The sequence below is a fragment of the Pipistrellus hanaki genome (assembly GCF_964339955.1).
Source record: "Pipistrellus hanaki genome assembly, chromosome: 4".
Lineage (NCBI taxonomy): Eukaryota > Metazoa > Chordata > Mammalia > Chiroptera > Vespertilionidae > Pipistrellus > Pipistrellus hanaki.
In genome coordinates, this window is record NC_140506.1 from 95,172,454 (window position 1) to 95,191,393 (window position 18,940).

General features: G+C 45.8%; 1 protein-coding gene across 2 annotated transcripts in view; it reads right to left on the reverse strand.

The window, feature by feature from the left end:
• LOC311622129 (acyl-coenzyme A synthetase ACSM1, mitochondrial-like) overlaps nucleotides 1-18,940 on the reverse strand; it is a 99,357-nt gene that overhangs the window by 10,626 nt on the left and 69,791 nt on the right. For both annotated transcript variants that reach the window (XM_084882947.1, XM_084882948.1), the window contains 6 exons: nucleotides 17,295-17,454; nucleotides 16,237-16,316; nucleotides 13,112-13,235; nucleotides 10,882-10,962; nucleotides 10,262-10,363; nucleotides 175-302 (listed from right to left, as the gene is read on the reverse strand). In XM_084882947.1, coding sequence (XP_084739073.1) covers nucleotides 175-302; nucleotides 10,262-10,363; nucleotides 10,882-10,962; nucleotides 13,112-13,235; nucleotides 16,237-16,316; nucleotides 17,295-17,454 — 675 coding nt within the window. The remainder of the gene's footprint in view (nucleotides 1-174; nucleotides 303-10,261; nucleotides 10,364-10,881; nucleotides 10,963-13,111; nucleotides 13,236-16,236; nucleotides 16,317-17,294; nucleotides 17,455-18,940) is intronic.

Genomic DNA, 18,940 nt, shown 5'->3' on the forward strand with positions numbered 1-18,940 from the left:
GCTCTTCCAGGGTTCTTGAACTTTCTTTTGATGTTGGAGGAGATGCACAGATATCCCAGGACGGGGCTCTGTAACATGGCTGCATTCAGGAACAGGCTGCACATTTCATCCCCAATTCTTGGAGAAATGTTGTAGCAACCGAAAGCCTGCCAGGCCCAGGTCAGCCACACCTACCCAGAGGCGTTGATGATGTCATCATCCCTCCCCAGGAACCAGATGTAGCCCTCTTCGTCAATAGTTGCTTTGTCCCCAGTGTTGTAAAAGTCCCCACACTCCACTTTGGCTGTCTTCACTGAGTCATTCTGCAGAGAGAAGGGCACTCTTATTGAAGGCATTGAGATTAGAGATGCTGAGCTGCAACATGGGGTTCAGATCTGGGTTTGAATCCTGCTCCTTACTTCACCAGGCACCTGTGCAACTTTTGTAATCTCTCTGAGTCTATTTACTTTTCATGCTAACACTCAATGCATGCTACCTGTCAATTAATGTACAAAATACACTGATAATTGATATTAATATAACTCAGTGGCTGTACAGATGGAAGATGATAATAAACTTTTGTAAATGAATTTTCTTCCCCAAGTACCATCTCATGTCATCCTCAAAGGAAGCTTATGACCTGGCAATTGTGGCTCATTTGCTTGAGTGTCATTCCATGTACCAAGAGGTGGCCAGTTCACTTCTTGTTCAGGGCACATGCCCAGGGTGTGGGTTCAATGCTCATTAGGGGGCGTGTAGGAGCCAGCTGGTCAATGTTTGACAAAATAATGGCAGAAAACTTCCCTAACCTAGTAGAGGAAAAAGTCACACAAGATCAGAAGGCACAGAGAACTCCAAACAAGAAGAACCCAAACAGACCCATGCCCTGACACATCATCATTAAAATGCCAAAAATTAAAGACCAAGAGAGAATCTTAAAGGCAACAAGAGGAAAGCAAACTGTTACCTGCAAAAGAGCTCCCATAAGGCTGACACCTGATTTCTCATCAGAAACTCTATAGGCCAGAAGGGAATAGCATGAAGTACTCAAGGTAATGGAAAGCAAGAATCTAAGACCAAGATCACTATTATCCAGCAAGGCTATCATTCAAATTAGACAGTCAAATAAAGACCTTTCCAGACAAGATAAAAAGGCCAAAGGAGTACATCACACCAAGCCAGCATTGCAAGAAATGCTATAGGCACTGCTGTAATGAGAAGGAAAAACAGAGAGAGAAACCTACACATACAGAATTAAAATGGCAATAAATAAGAACCTATCAATAATAACCCTAAATGTAGGAGAAACCAAGGTGGTGGCATAGAAAAAATCTAAACTGCTGCCTCACACAACAATTTCATAACTACAACGAAAAGACAAAACGACTATCACCCAGAACCACAGGAAATCTGGCTGAGTGGAAGTTCTACAACTAGAAGGAAAGAGACAAGCACAAGATCTAAAAAGCTGAGTTACAGAGGCGTGTGAATCGGGCTGGCGGCGGGTGTCTGGTTGCACTGCTTCTTTCAACCTAAAGGGAGACAAGCTCCCAGTTACTCTGAACTCCAGTTCCTGGGGAGATGAGGGGGACCCAAACTCCTATGGGGAGAAGCTGGACTATCTGCCATCGGGTCTAAAAGTGAGGGCAGCTTTCTTGCAGAGGTGCGCCCAGCAATCATTGTTTACTGTGCTGGGGCACGGGATGCAGGGCGTTGGAAACACAGAGATGGCTGACTGATAACCATGGCTGATTGCCACGCCCTAGCTTAGTGACACCCTGAGACCCCAACCTGCACAATCTACAAACCCACTCTAGCCCCAAGCAGTGGCTTTTGCATATAAATTTAGCCCTATTGCAGCTTAATCAAACAAACTTCAGCTCTGGTCAGACAGCTCCAAAAACTCCAAACCCAAAGCAAAGAGGAGAAAACTGTAGGTCATGCTGTAGCTCCTGTTGAGTGGCCTGAGACAGTAGCTGACCTGCACCCCATTGGAGATCCAGTAGTCAGAGTTTCTAGTGGTCATTGTGAGACAACACCAGATTTCAACTACTCACATACATAAGTGACACATTCAAGAGGCAGACTCAAGGACCACCAATGCCTCACTGAAGCAAGTCCTGCCCCATAAACATGTCTCCAGTGCAGCAGTTCTTCCATTATAAACACAGCAGGTCCTCAAAGCCAATTGACCTGGAGGTCAACTCCTCCCAGGGACATCAATAACAGTCAACACTTAAATACATCAAGTCTGTACACACAGTCCACAAAGGGGTACACCAAGAGTGTCCACCTCAGGTAACTGGGAGGCCAACCCATTGTCCCATATAGGACACCTTAGCACACAAGACCACCCTACCAACTCAGGGAAGCAGCAAAAATGTGGAGACAAAGAAACAGATCAGCCGAAACCGGTTTGGCTCAGTGGATAGAGCGTCAGCCTGCAAACTGAAAGGTCCCAGGTTTTATTCCAGCAAGCGCATGTGCCTTGGTTGTGGGCACATCCCCAGTGGGGGGCATGCAGGAGGCAGCTTATCGATGTTCCTCTCTCATTGATGTTTCCAACTCTCTATCTCCCTTCCTCTCTGTAAAAAAATCAATAAAATATAATTTTAAATAAAAAATAAATGAAATAGATCACAAACGAAAGAAATGGAGGAAAACAAATAACTGGATATAGAGTTCAAAACCACGGTTATAAAATTTTTCAAGAATTTCCTGAGAGAGAAACCAAGATGGCAACATAGGTAAACGCCTAACTGCAGCCTCCACAACAATTTCCAAAAATACAACTAAAATACAAAATGGACATTATCCAGAACTACAGGAAAGTTGACTGACTGGAAATTCTACAACTAGAAGGAAAGAGAAAACCAGAAGGAAAATCAGAGGAGCTATAAAAGGCTAAGGTACAGAGACACGGTGCACGTGTGGGGAGAGGACGGAGCTGGAGAGGAGGGAGCGGCTGAGTGCCTGGCTGGCGCTCCCTAGTGGGAAGGAGATAAAAGCTCTGGATTGTGATGAACCCAGTTCCGACTGCACTGAAACCCAGTTCTGGGCGAGACCTTGGGGACCCAGGCTCATATAGAGGGATTCTAGGCTAAAAGGCAGAAACTCAGAGGAACGGCAAAAGGCAGAGCCCCGGAGTCACGCATATTGTGCACAGAGGATGGACTATGACTGTGCCACTGGATTGCCCTAGCGCAGGTGTCGGCAACCTGCGGCTCCAGAGCCACATGCGGCTCTTTTGAAGCATTGCCGCGGCTCCCAGCAGGGCCGACACTATCAGGGCTGATAGCAGGGGGTGGGCGTGGAGCCGCCCACCTCTGGCGCTCCCAGCGCTCTGTGTGGCAGGTTTCGGGCAACTTAGCGTCGCTAGGCAACCACAGCGTCCCTGTCCTGGCCCAGCCTCCTTCCACTCTCACTAAAAATCAATGGAAAATAAATTAATGCCATATCTACAAATGTGGATAATCTAAAAAAGTGATGGATGTGGTCATTCAGATTGTTAATAAGATAATGGCAAAGGGTTTAAACCACTGCCAGTTCCGTTTGCTATTGGGTGAGGTGGAAAGTATATATTCTGACCTCCTGCTCCACAACAAGGTCCGGTGGCTGTCCAGAGGAGAGGTGCTAAAACGCTTTGTCCCATGTTTGGAAGAAGTAAAAACTTTCCTGGCCAGCAAAGAGCTCACCTTTGCTGAGCTGGAACAACCAGAGTGGCTGGAAAAATTACATTTTATGGTAGACATGACAGCACATCTAAACACACTAAATACAACCCTTCAGGGGAAAGGAGGCACAGCCCTGCACATGCTGGAGGAGGTTTTGGCATTCGAGCTCAAGTTGACAGTGTTTGTCAAAGATTTACAGAGAGGTACACTGTCTCACTTTCCCTCTTTGAGAGAGTTCAAACAAAGTCATGATACGATAAATTTGGAATATTTGAAGTCTGCAATCACCACAATGCAAAGTACATTTGGGAAACGATTCTGTGAGTTCAGAGAGGGAAAAAAAACACATTATCCTTCCCTGTCACTCCCCTGGCGATCGATCCATTCCTATTAAATATGACTGCATTTGCAGGTGTAAGTCAACCTGATCTTGAGATGGAACTGGCTGATATAGCCGACAAAGATATATTGGTGTCCAAGTTCAAATGCTTGACCGCTACTCTTGAGGATGTTGTCCGTCAGAAGGCCATTCTGGATCAGAATCTTAAATGGAGTGATATTGAAAACCTTCCCAAACAGGACAAACTTGTATTCGAAACATGGAATGCCACCCCCAACACTTATATCAATATAAACATAGAAAAAGTATGCATTTGGAGTCCTGTCGTTCTTCGGCTCCACAAATGTATGTGAGCAGGTCTTCTCCAACATGAACTATATTAAAAACAAACACCGATCACGCCTCACAGATGAAAACTTGCAACCCTGTGTGAAAATGAAGGTAACGTCTTACAGCCCTGATGTGCAGACACTGTGCGCTGAGGTTCAGGAGCAAAAATCCCATTAGCCAGGTAAATTAAATATTTTAATTAGCTATTAATTTGCAAAAATATATTTTACATTGTTAAGTGAAAAAGTCATTTTTTTTCTTCAGATTGACAGCTAACTGCACGATCCGGTATATAGCATTAATGTAAGAAACAATATATGCAGTGTTATATTTGTTTTAAATGTCGCAATGGTTTTGCGGCTCCCAGGTATTTTTTCTTTTCCTTCGGAAACGGGTCCAAGTGGCTCTTTATGTCTTAAAGGTTGCAGACCCCTGCCCTAGCAGGAAGGAGACAAAAGCTCCATACTGTGCTGAGCCCCAGTTCCGACTGCACTGAACCCCAGTTCTAGACCAGACCCTGGAGACCCAGGCACATTTGGAGGGAATTTAGGCTGTAAGGCGGAAACTCAGGGGAGCAGCGAAAGGCAGAGATTTAGAGATGCACACATTGTGAGCAGAGGACGGACTATTGACTGTGCTGCTAGATTGCCCTAGCGGGAAGGAGACAAAAGCTCTGGACTGTGCTGAGCCCCAGTTCCGACTGCACTGAACCCAAGGTCTAGACCAGACCCTGGGGACCCAGGCCTAGACCAGACCCTGGGGACCCAGGCTCATACAGAGGAATCTGGGCTATAAGGCGGAAACTCAGGGGAGTAGCAAAAGGCAGAGCCCCAGAGGCGTGCACATTGAACACAGAGGACGGACTGTTGACTGATTGCCCTAGCGGGAAGGAGACAAAAGCTCTAGACTGCACTTAACCCCACTTCCAACTGCACTGAACCCCCGTTCCAGGCTCATTGGGGGAGAGACCAGACTGTCTGGTAGTGGGCGAAACTCGCAGGCACCTTTCTCTCAGAGGTGCTTGCAGTAAGTACCAAAGCAGCAAGTACCAAAGGACACTGAGGAACACTGAGACTCAGGAACCTCATAGGGCAGGGCTGACAGGAAGACAAGGCTGTAGGCTCCACCCTGAAACTCTGCCCCATCCAAGCTGAACACAGAGGCTTTTACAATTTTCCAAGTCTAGTCGAATAAGGCTGTCTCCTGGCACAGCCAATTGGCCTGGAGGTCACTTCCTCCCAGTGATACCAACAACAATCAAGACTTAACTACAATAAGGCTGTACACACAGTCCATAAAGGGGTGCACCAAGAGTGTCCACCTCAGGTAACTGGGAGGCTGACCCATTGAACCATATGGGACACCTTAGCACATAAAGTCACCCTACCAACTCAGGGAAGCTGCAAAAATGCCGAGACAAGGAAACAGATTTTTGAAAAACCTTATAAGCGTGGTTCTGAACTCTATATCCAGTCGCTTTTTGTCCTCCATTTCTTTCGTTTGTGGAGGACCAAAAGCGACTGGATATAGAGTTCAAAACCACGCTTATAAGGTTTTTTAAGAATTTCCTAGGAAAGGTCAATAAAATAGACAAGACCTATAAGGATATGAAAAGGGATCAACTAGAAATAAAGAATACATTGTCTGAAATAAAAAATATTATACAGAGTCCCAAAAACAGAATGGAAGATCGCAAGAATCAAGTCAATGATTTGGAACATAATGAGCCAGAAGACACTCCTTCGCAGAAGCAAGAAGACAAGAGAATCCAGAAAGTTGAAGATAATGTAAGAAATCTCTGGGACAACTTCAAGCGAACCAACATCAGAATTATGGAGGTCCCAGAAGAAGAGAGAGAGCAAGATACCGAAAACATATTGGAAGAAATACTGACAGAATACTTCCCCCTCCTGGTGAAAGAATTAGACTTACAAGTCCAGGAAGTGCACAGAACCCCAAACAAAAGGAATCCAAAGATGACCACACCAAGACACATCGTAATTAAAATTCCAAGAGCAAAAGACAAAGAGAGAATATTAAAAGCAGCATGAGAAAAGCAAGTAGTTACCTATAAAGGAACACCTATACGATTGTCAGCTGATTTCTCAACAGAAACCATGCAGGCCAGACGGGAATGGCAAGAAATATTCAAGGTGATGAATAGCAAGAACCTACAGCCAAAAATACTCTACCCAGCAAAGCTATCACTCAGAATCGAAGGCCAGATAAAGAGCTTCACAAATAATAATTTAAAAAAAAATTTAAAAAAAAAAGCTAAAGGAGTTCATCACTGCCAAACCAGAATTATATGAATTGCTGAAGGGGGTTCTTTAGGAAGAGGAAGAAAATAAAGATAAAAATTATAAACAACAAATACATAACTATCAACAGGTGAATCTAAAAACCAAGGGAATTAAAAAATCTGATGCCGAAACCGGTTTGGCTCAGTGGATAGCATCGGTCTGTGGACTGAAAGGTCCAAGGTTCGATTCTGGTCAAGGGCATGTACCTTGGTTGCAGGCACATCCCCAGTAGGGTGTGTGCAAGAGGCAGCTGATCGATGATTCTCTCTCATCGATGTTTCTAACTTTCTATCCCTCTCTCTTCCTCTCTGTAAAAAATCAATAAAATATATTTTTTAAAAATAAATAAATAAAATTGAAAACCTGATGACCAATATTAACTGTTGAATATAATAGAATCAGAGTTATGGAAGGGGAGTGAACTGATGATTCTCAGGGAAAAGGGAAGTCAGAGTGTGGGAATAGACGGAACATAAACTGTGTACCTATAGATGAGGTCAATGCGGGGTGTGAAAAGGGAAGAGGGTGGGGTGGGAACCTGGTGGAGGGGAGCAATGGAGGGGGACAAAATGAGGAATATTTATAATAATATGAACAATAAAGATTTATTTAAACTTTTAAAAAATAGAAATAAATTTTTAAAAAAGAGAATTTCTTAGAAAAGGTCGATAAAGTCAACAAGACACTCGAGGATATGAAGAAGGACCAACTAGAAATTAAACATACACTCGCTGAAATAAAAAATATTATACAGAGACCCAACAGTAAACTTGAGGAACACAAGAATCAAGTCAAAGATTTGGTATACAAAGAAGCAAGAAATACTCAACCTGGGGAAAAAAAATCTAAAAATTTGAAAATAGTGTAAGAAGCCTCTAGGACAACTTCAAGTGTACCAAATTCAGAATTATGGGGGTGCCAGAAGGAGGGAGAGACCAAGCAACTGAAAATCTATTTGAAGAAATAATGACAGAAAACTTCCCCCACCTGGTGAATGAAATAGACTTAGAAGTCCAGGAAGTGCACAGAACCCCAAACAAGAGGAATCCAAAGAGGACCACAGCAAGATATATCATAATTAAAATGCCAAGGGCAAAAGACAAGGAGAGAATGTTACAAGCAGCAAGAGAAAAACAGTTAATTACCTACAAGGGGGCACCCATAGGATTGTCAGCTGATTTCTCAACAGAAACTATGCAGGCCAGTAGGGAGTGGCAAGAAATATTCAAAGTGATGAATAATGAGAACCTACAACCAAGATTACTCTTCCCAGAAAAGTTATCATTCAGAATTGAAGGGCAGAAAAAGAGCTTCACAGACAAGAAAAAGCTAAAGGAGTTCATTACCACCAAACCAGTATTATATAAAATGCTGAAAGGTATTCTTTAAGAATAGGAAAAAGAAGAAAAAAAGTAAAGAAAAAAATTATGAAAAGGGAACATATGTCTATCAACAAGTGAATCAAAATATCAAGTGAATAAAAATCTGATGAACAGAATAAACTGGTGAATATAATAGAATCAGGGGATTAGAATGGGAGTGGATTGAAAATTTTCAGGTGGAAAGGGGTATAGGGGATAAGGGAAGAGAATAGACAAAAATCATACACCTATGGATGAGGACAGTGGGGGGTGAGGTAAGGGTAAAGAGTGAGGTGGGAACTGGGTAGAAGGGAGCTATGGGGGGGGGGAAGAAACAATTGTAATAAATCTGCACAATAAAGATGTATTAAATTTTAAAAAATAATAATAATAACCCTAAATGTAAACAAAATACATGGTCCAATCAAAAGGCATAGGACAGCTGAATGGATACAAAAACAAGAGACAACTATATGCTGTCTATAAGAGACCCTCCTCAGAACAACAGACATGCACACAATAAGAGTGAAAGAATGGAAAAAATGTTTTCCATGCAAATGGAAAGGGGGTGGGGGGGAAGCTGGAGTAGCAATACTCATATCCGACAAAATAGACTTCAAAGTGAAGGCCATCACAAAAGTCAACAAAGATCACTTTAGTACATAATACAAAAGGGATGGATCCAGTAAAAGGATAGAACCCTGAAAAAAATATATACACCCCATATAGGAGCACCTAAATATATGTTAAAAACTGCTAGTCTTTAACAGCTAGAAGAGAGATTGACAACAATACAGTCATAGCAGGGGACTTTACCACCCTGTGGCTTCACTGGATAGATCTTCCAGACAAAAACGTGACCAAGAAACAGTGACTCTGAAGGACACACTGGATCAGATGGATGTAATTGACATTTATAGAACAGTTCCCCCCAAAGCAGCAAAATATAGTACATTTTTCTCAAATGCAGGTGGATCATTCACAAAGATAGACCACATGTTAGGACACAAAACAAGTCTCTACAAGTTCGAGAAGATCAAAATCATATCAAGCAACTTTTCATATCACAGTGGAATGCAATTAGAAATCAACTACAGTAAAAATACCCCAAAACATTCAAACACATGGAGGCTAAATAGCATGTTATCAAACAAAGAATGGGTTACCGATTGGTATAAGAAATAAATTTTAAAACCTTCGTGGAAACAAATGAAAATGAACACACAACAACGCAAAATCTCGGGGACACAGCAAAAGCAGTCCTGAGAGGGAAGTTAATAGCATGACAGGCCTATCTCAAAACAAAAAAAAACAAAAAAATTAACAAAAAACTATTTTTTAATGAAAAAAATAAACTATTTAACCCTTCAACTTAAAGAAATACAAAGAAGACAAGAAAAGCCCATAGAAGCAGAAAGAATGAAATAATAAAGATTAGAGCAGAAATAAATGACAGAGAGACTGAAAAAACAATACAAAAAATTCAGTGAAACCAAGAGCTGGATCTTTGAAAAGATTCAACAAAATTGATGAATGGTTTAACCAGTGCTTTTTACTGTTGGTCCATAGTATCATGTGAGCAGCAGCGCCACCTGGAGGCTACAGTGATGACAACAGTGACACCTAAAGAGCCTCTGATGGCTGTTCTTTTGGAAAAAGGATATGGAATCTGAGATCCATTTCAGGTGTGCCCCCCTTTCCATGCTCATCTTGGAAGCTGAGCATCTCCTCTTAGTGGCCTGTACTACCCTGGGATGGCTAGGATTTATCTGGTCAGGAGTCTGAGCAAGTTTCCTAAATTAGAGCCATCACAAGTTTCTGTAATCCCTGGATTTCCCATTAGGTTATGGGGCTGAAACACTTGAGTTTGAACCTTAGCTCTGCCATGTCTTTGACATTGGGAAACACATGATTCCTACGGTCTCTGTTTTCTCTGAGAAGTGGGGGTAAGGGAGGCCTCAGGAGGCTCAGGACAGTTACTAGGTTTGCGCACGCCCTGTTGGTAAATTGGAGAGTAGGATGTGAACCCAGCTGAAGCCTGCATTCTTAATCAGCCCCCAAGTCTGAAGATTCTGAAGCCAGGCTTCTCCACCACATCAGTGCCACGTGGGTCAGGAAAGGAAAGGCTGTGAGCTTTGTGTGAACTAGACCTGGCTTCACTGAACTGGAGCACATAACGGGAGATGGGAGGAGTCTCAGGATGCAGAGCTGGGTGCCCTCCCTTATCGCTGCAGGAGTGCTCAGGCCAGGGAGCAGCAGGCAGGGCGCCCTCACCTCATACAACATGAACAGGCCAATGGGCTTGGTGGGCTTCATCCTGATGCCAAGGTTGCCCTCAGTGTTGGGCGGCAGGATGTTGCCTTTGTCGTCGATGATCTGGAGAAAGAGGTCTGTGAGGCCCCCTGCAGGGCTCCCAGCCCTCCTGCCTCCCCAGCTCCCCCACCCCCCACCCCCCCACCCCACCCCCGAGCTCTGCCTGGCTTATGCGTGTGACACCAGTGGGGACCATGGGGAGATCCTTGTCAATAAACAGGATGAAGCTGTCAAGTCTTAGAAATCAGCAAGTCATGGGTGTGTTTGTTTCCTGGTCTGGACATCTCATGTGGCTTCAAGCTAGAAAACAGGGGTCAGGACAAGCTAAAAGCCGGAGAGTGGAGAGAGCTGTGGGGCACCCCCAGGACCTGTGCGCCATGGCCTTATGTGCGTGGCCTCGGCAGGCACGGTGAGCTGCACTGATGCCCACAGTACTGACCCTCCAAGGAAACCAGAGGGGAACTAGGAAAGGAGGAGGGACAACTCGGACAGGGGGCACGGCTCTTCTGCGGCCTGGTGTCACACGGGGTTGATCCCAGCTGAGCCCTCAGTGCTCCCTGGCCACGCCTTTAGGACCAAACCTGGACGTCGAAGGGCGGGATGGCTTTCCCCATGGAACCGGGCTTGACCTGTGACCCCCGGGCAGTGCCGCATGTGATTCCCTGTGCACAAAAGGAAGAGAAGACCAGTTGTCAATGGCTTCAGGCCGATCACAGAGCAGCAACAATGGTTCACAGCACCGCTGCTCACACACACTGCTCATAGAGCCTGTGGGGGAGCTGGGAGCTCTGTGCGCTGGGCTCAGGGCATTGACCCAGCTCTTCAGCAGACAGTCACTGCGCCCGACATGTGACATGCACTGGGCCAGTGCCGGCTGCCTGGGCCACAGGGTCCTCCTGTGGGGGAAGAGAGGAGCAAAGGGCTGAGCTCGGGGCTGTGGGTGTGTGCTGGGTGGAGGAGTGCCCACTGCATGCTAGACATGTGTCCATTTGACCAACACTTACTCAAGACTGAGCCTGACAGAAACCTGCCTCCTCTGCCCTCGGGTCGAAACTGTGAATTGTCTCTCTGTAAACGGATTTGGGGCCAATCAGCCTGAAATCACTGAAATCACTGAGGCTTGCCTCTGCCACCACTCCCACCCCCGTTTCCCCTCCTGATGAACTATGCCTCCTTCCTGGTTCTCTGAAGCTAACATCTGTCCTAAAGCTAAGCCTTCAGTCACACAGATGAGTTAATGCCCTGGGTCTCCCCTGTCAAAGAGGCCAGGCCGCACCCTTTCTCAGGGCCTGCAGGGCAGGAAGCTGCTCAGGTCCGCACCAGTGAGCTCACCTGGCTCCTAAGTGCAACCAGCCCAGACTCAGGCCCCAGGAGAAGTCCTGGGCGATCCTCCTCCAGTGGCATTTCCCCTGCATTTCTTTTGTCGCCAACAGGCCTTATACTGACATTTGGGCATGTTTCCCTCCACAGATACCCCGTGTCTGAGCTTAGAGACACCCCTTCTGCTCTGCACCCCTGACACCTGACCCACGACCCCCTACATCAGTGCTGTCAGCGGGCTGGCCCTGGGGGCTCTGCAGGCTGGGTAACTCCGGGGCTTACACATTCCCTTCCACTCCCCTCGCCACCACCCGCAAGGTCCCCATTCTATTCCCATTTTGGAGACAGGGAAGTCAAGCTTCTGGCAGGCTCCACGGTATACCTATGAGCTTCATGCTGCCATTGGCGATGCTGAGAGGAGCTGAGACCTGAGCTCCTGGCAGAGGAAGGTCTGCCTCTCCAAGCTTCTGCTCACACTTCAGGACATGGCAACACCCACAGGTGACTGAGCAGGTTGCAAGAGCTTTGAGTAATGAGGCTCCATGCAGCCAGGAGGGAGTATTCTGTGGCTCAAGCAGTCCACACTAAGGGGCGGGGTTCTGGGTGTAGCTGGTGCGTCTCCTCGTCCAACAGTGAACTGTGAGCCATGCAAGGTCAGGCCTAGAGCCCTCCCATTTCTCAGGCCTGGAAGCAGACCACTTCACTGACTAAAATAATACATTTTTCTCAAAAACAATACACCGTCAGACAAATATGTGAATTAAGACCAAGAGAGCCTGCCCTACAGGTCCTGAGAGGGATGACTCTGTGAGCTGACGGGATGGTGGGAGGCGGGTGAGGGGCTGTGTCAGCATCAGGGGGTTGAGGATGCTTCAGGAAAGAGAGTCTCTCCTCCTACCACTGAAGCCCTTGAGGGTCCAGACAACACAGCAGGCTGCATGGCCAGCCCACTGTGTGCTCAGTGACACCCTTGGGGATCACACTGCGTGTGTGTGTGTGTGTGTGTGTGTGTGTGGCCTGTGCTCCCTCCTCTCCTCCTGCTCATTCACCACAATCACAGGTGTGTGCTGCCCTCATACACACGCAGAGTTGAGCTTTGAGTCCAGCTCCTGCCTGGCCCTATGGCTGCAACTCTAGGGAGGGAGGTGACATTGGCAGCACTTGTGGGTGGGGCCTCCATTGACATTGCTCCTTCTAGCTCCCTGATCCCAGGGATGTAGCCCTGTCCTCAGACCCCAATGGAAGGTTTTGCCCAATAGCCATCAGCACACTGGGGTCTTGACAAGTCAAAGAATGTGTGTGAATTGTCTCTCTGCAAACTGATATGGGGCCAATGAGCCTGGAACTCCAGAGCCGCCCTCTGCTGGGTGTGCATATAGTGGGTCCTGTGCACACAGTGGGTCCTGTGCACACAGTGTGGCCTGTGCACATGCTCTCACAGATTCAGCTCCTCTGCTGGGCTGGGTGGCCCTGTGCGGCCTGTCCACCTACCGTTTCGGACTGTCCATAGAGTTGGTGGAGCAGAAGGCCCGTCTGTTCTCTCCACTTCTCTTGCTCCTCGGGCAGCAGGGCCTCCCCGCCAGTAGTGCAATGCTCCAGAGTGGGGAACCTGAGCCTTGGGGGAGACAAGGTGTCCACAGAGCTTCAGAGCAGGCCCTGGCCCTCCTGTTCAGACCCAGGAGTGGGGAGCCTATATACCTTTCTGTTTCCTCACTTTCTTACTTGCCTTCCAGTTGGATGTAATTCACTTCCGGTTGGACGTCATTCACTTCCGGATGTCACTCCCTAAAAATTGTTCTTCAGTGGGGTGATGGGGGGGGTGATGAGGATAAGGGGTTCAGTTAGGGATCCAACTAAATTTGGACATTGATACCTCGTCTGAGGGAAGCTTCTATGTGGAAAGAGCGATGTTTTATAAACCGTGAGGGGGTGAAGGCTGGGACTCCGGGAACACGTTGGGGGTTATGGGACTGCACTTGCTGCCTTGGGAGATGGGTTATGTGGGCTGAAGGGCTTTGTGTTCCCGAGTGGAGAATGCAAGTTAGGGATTGTCAGTGAATTGCTCTGGCCATCATGGAAGATTGGGCTGGGTGTGGGAAACCAGGAGTGATCACAGGTAGCAGCCCTTTAAGAAGGAATTTTGGAGAGAACAGAAAAGTCTGCTGTGAACGTGTAGCAGATATATCCTGTACTAGGCACACCATTTGCTATACATTATTTCTCCTCCATTCCACCAGGAAAATTCCCAGAAATAATACAAAAACAATCACAATCATAATGGACTCCCTAAAGGAAATGAGGAGAAGTGACTGAGGTCTGAGCATCATCAGCAGGCTGAGCTGGACCAATTCTTGGCGATGAAGGTAGTGGCAGACCTCTGGCTCCAATTCCCACGCACCCCACCCCAACTGTCACCTCTCCTGATACAGAGTCAGGAGTGGTGGACCAGGAGGCTGATTTCATTAGGGGTGTCTTCCTCACTTGTCTGGACTTTGCTCCAAAGTAGGTAAAATTACCACAGTCTCCAATGGAGTCATTAGTGATGCCCTGATTGAATTTTTACTGTGTTTGGACCAAGTTCATCATCTGAGGAATGTCGCAAAAAGTGTTGTCATATGAGCTTTTAAATACAGATAGAGGCAGACTCCAAGGGCATGCTGGGATGGAAGCTTTGTGAATAAAACAAGTTATATTTCAGAGTTAGCTTCGTAAGGGTAGTTGTTCAAGTCCTTGACATTTTAACTCTGTGTATAAAAGTTATTAGGTCTGATTTTTGAAGTAGCCATTTCCATTTTAGAGTCTCTAAAAAATATATAAATATTTTTCAAAGACAAGATTAGCTCAAAACTAATCTACAAACACGGGGAATTACAAAAATAAAATTATAGCAAAATAACACTACATCCATCATATCGGTAAAAATTAAAGACTCTGACAGGATCAAATGTTGCCAACGATGTGGAACAAGGGCACACATACTGGTTGGATACTTTGGAAAATAGGGGGTAGGATGCGGTGTCAGTTTGACTCAGCAATTTCTCCTAGAAATACACCACATAGTGAGTGCACAGGGTGAATGTGCAAGAACAGTGCTAGTCATCAATCCCCCTCAAATGAAACCACCCAAATGTCCATTAGTGGTAGAACGTTTTGAAAAAAATGTGGACTTGTACATAATGGGATATTATATGGCAATAAAAGTTAGCTACAGCAATATGATGCAACGTGGGCACATCTTAAAAATATGATTTTAGAAAAAAAGAAGCCAGACATTACAGAATAATATCACTACAAAGTTCACAAGCAAGTAAATAGACTGATTGGTTTCATAATATTTCCTTAGAAGGGAAACTACAAGGGGAAAAAAGAAAAAACACACAAATGAGGGAACACCATAAAAGTCAAGATAGTGGGTTCTTTTAGGGGAGTTGGAGAGGTCTAAGGAGGTCACTGGGGCTGGCAATGTTCTCTTACTGTGACTTGAGTGAGTGGTTACATACTGGGTTAATTTTCAACAATGTCTTCATCTATAAATTTATGTCTTGTGTATGTATCTGTGTGTTTGTTATTTCACAATAAAGAGGTTGGGGGGGGGGGGACACAATGGTGCAAGGTTCACTGTTACATTACTATCTTACTCCTGCTTAACAAACAAATTCGCCTGGCTGGTAACTATCACTACCAACATATCTCTCTCTCTTTCTCTCTCTCTCTCTCTCTCTCTCTCTCTCTCTCTCTCTCTCTCTCTCTCTCTCTCTCACACACACACACACACACACACACACACACACACACACACACACTAGCTCTCACTGACCTCAAAGAACCAGAGTTGCAACAGTCCGACCATTACCATCCTTGGCTAGTATTGAAAGAAATAGCCAGGAGAAAGGCTGACAATGTTGATCACAGTCAGCTGGGAAGCAGAGGTCTGTTTCACACCCAAGAAATTGCAGCATATTCTCCCAAGGGGATTAACACCCATCTCTCCCCGCTCTGGTTCAGAATTGTGTGAAGGGGGATTCGGGGGAGATCAGGAACTGCCCAGTAAAGTCAAACTGGCACAGGGGGAGGTGTTGGATGACAGAGGCTGTCAGTCTGACCTGGAATAAGATAGTTGACTAAAGGTGGACCCAGTGCATGCCCCTGGAATCTTGGGAAGTTAACTGGTTGTTTTGAAAAAGCTCCTGGTTGAGAACCAGAGGGTAATGCTGGCTCTCCCTCTCTTGCCTGGGTCCCCACTGGCCCAATTTGTTCCTGTCCCTCCCACCCAGGAGCAAGGACCGTGCAGGTCTACAGGCACCTGGGCCTGGAGGAGACTTCCAGGCCCAAAGGGTCATAAAGCAGAAACTCCAGGCATTGGCCTTTGAAGATGAGATTGGACTTTTCCAGGGCAGAACCAAGATGGGCCTTGGGAAGCCCAGAGGAGAACTCTATTGATGTTACGTTACAAATAAACCACATTGCCACATCGCAATTTCCTGTGTGTGGATCCTTGGGATTCTTTCCTCCCAACCCTGTGCAAGAGCCTGTTCCCCACCTACAAGACCACGGTGAAACAGACTCCATAACCTCCTGCCCAAAGATTGTGATTACAACAAGCCACTTCTACATACCTGCTAAAATTCTGCTGCAGAATCATTCGAAATACAGAGGGCGCAGTAAGGCACTGGGTGATAGGGTATTTAAAGAATGTCTACAAGGTGAACAGAGAAAAATATTATATTTATTGTTAAGATGAAAAATACTGGCCAACAACAACAAAGTACTGGCCAATTATTACCTTTTTTTTTTTTTTTCTGATCTCCCTTCTAAGAGAGCCCATTTATTTGTTCATTCTTTCAGTATTGGTATATTGAACATGAATGTGTTTATGGACTGAGGAAGTAGAGTTGATGAAAAGTGAGAGATTGATAATATAGTAGAAAGGGCATAATGGATTAAAGATGAGTAATGAGGGGCTCCAATGGAAGGGTCTGGAGAAGAACGGGCCCCAGAGTGGTGAGGGGAGGGGCCTGGGCTTGAGAGGTGCAGAGGCAGTTCTGGGAAGGAAAGCCAGGGTGCAGTGAGTACAGAAACAAACAGCAAGTTCAGGTGCAGGAAGTCATTTGAAAGGGTTTATCTAGGCAACTTCAATTGTCACCATGATGTACACGTAACAGTAACAGCTACTGCTGCCAGTTCCTGAGTGTTTTCAGGTGCAGGCCTGATGGCTAAGCACTTTACACACTTTGCCAGTATCATCTCAATATTCCCAACAATCTTATGAAACCATAATTATTAAAACTCCCATCTGACAGGTGAGGAGACTGAGCTCAGAGATGTGAGGTTACCTGTAACAAATGTTAAAGGTGTGAAAAGGAACTGGAACCAACATATTCCAAGGGCTCTGCTTTTAAACACTTCTGTCAGTTCACACACAAACCAGCCACCTGGCCCTGGAGGAGCCAGGAGACCTGAGATTGTGCTGGTTGCTTTAATTTCTCAAAATGTGTATTCTGGGTGGTTCACTGACTGATTCAGTGCCACACATTTTGAGACACCCAGAGCCCAGGTTATACCATCCTAATGGGCTGCTTTGTTCCTTACACTATTCTCTACAGGGGACAGCTTTTGAGCCTGAAACATGAGTTTCTCCTGGAGTTTGTTGACACTGAGATATTAGTGCTCTTACCTCTACAATGACCTTAGGGTCAAACTGGGGCAGATGATGGGTGAAGACTGTAGACCCTGCTGTCCATGGTTCAAACAGGGCCCCCACAGCAGCTGTAATCCAGCCTGGATCTGATATGCACCAGAGGACATCAGAGGGCTTCAGCTTCAGCAATTTCCTGCTAACTCCAAAATGCAGTGGCTTCAGCTTGTAGGCACAGGAGCATGTGACCAAGGGCTGGAAAATCTAGTTCTGAGACAGAGAGCCACCCCTCTCACTCTAAATTTATGCGGTTAATGTGGGGCTCCAGATTCACTCCCACCCCAGTCCCAAAGGCAAGCCAGTCAGATTTCCTGGTCGCATGCCCCTTCAACTGGTTCAATCATAATGACCCTTAAGGCTGGGAAAACTGGGATGGAGTCTGTTGCTCTTTTTCTGGATTCAAATATATCACTGGTAGAGTTTTGGGCAATGCTGGCAGCCATCAAGGATAATAAGGGAGCAGCCTTTCTGAGAACAGCATCAAAACATAACAGAAATCCCTAAATGGTTTAGCTCAGGGGATAGTTTCTGCCTGAGGACATAAGGCTCGCAGGTTCAATTCTGATCAAGGGCACGTACTTTGTTTGCAGGCACATCCCCAGTAGGCACATCTCATCGATGTTTCTAACTCTCTCTCCCCCTCCCACACTCTCTAAAAAATCAATGAAAAACAAATACCCTCGTGTGAACATTAACTAAAAAATAATAATTTAATACAGGGGATGAGGTGGGCTACAAGGAGGGAATGGGGGGGAAAGGGACATATGTAGTACATTGAACAATAAAGATTTCATTTTTAAACACACACACACACACACACACACACACACACACACACACAACAGAAACAGCTGGTAGATGGACAGACAGAAAATTGAATCCAGTGGCTACTCAGCTAGGATTGAAGCATTTTTCCACCGACTTACTGCTTCTGAGGGACCTCTGTGTGCAGAACTCCTTGAGAAAAACTCAATTCGTCCCTTAGCAAACTATGGCTTTGAAGAGCTCTCTGTTAGTAGGGAGGGACCTGGAGAGCCATTCACACCCTCTCTTCCCATCTCTTAGGGCTGTGGCTCACCCACAGGAAATTCCAAGCTAGGGAACTCTGTTCTGAGCTGCAGACCCAAGTGTCCACTGGGCATCTCTTCTGGGATATTTCTCTGACATCTCAAACCCAGAGCGTCCTAATCTCTCCTGCCTTTCTGGACTAATTCTTCTCCAGTGTTCTCTGTGTTTCATTGAATTTCATTACTGTCCAAGCTCAAAACCCAAAGTCCACCTTGACTCTCCAGACTCTCCCAACCCCCACATTTAGCCAGCACACCCTCCCATTCTATCTCCTAAAATCTCAGACTTCTTAACTTCCTCCCTGTCCTCAGCAATTGGCCAAGCCACCACCATCTTACACCGAAAGTATTCTAAGACCCTCTAACAGGTCTTTCTAAATCTATTATTTCCCCAGCCATTCTCCACCCTGCAGCCACAATGATCTTTTCAAAATACACATTTGATTAGGTCTCTCCCTTGTTCACAACCTTTCAATAATACTGATTGTTTTCCCAATCTCTACACCAAAGTCCCCACAACCCTCTGTGCTCTGGGCCCCACTCACTTTCTCAGCTACT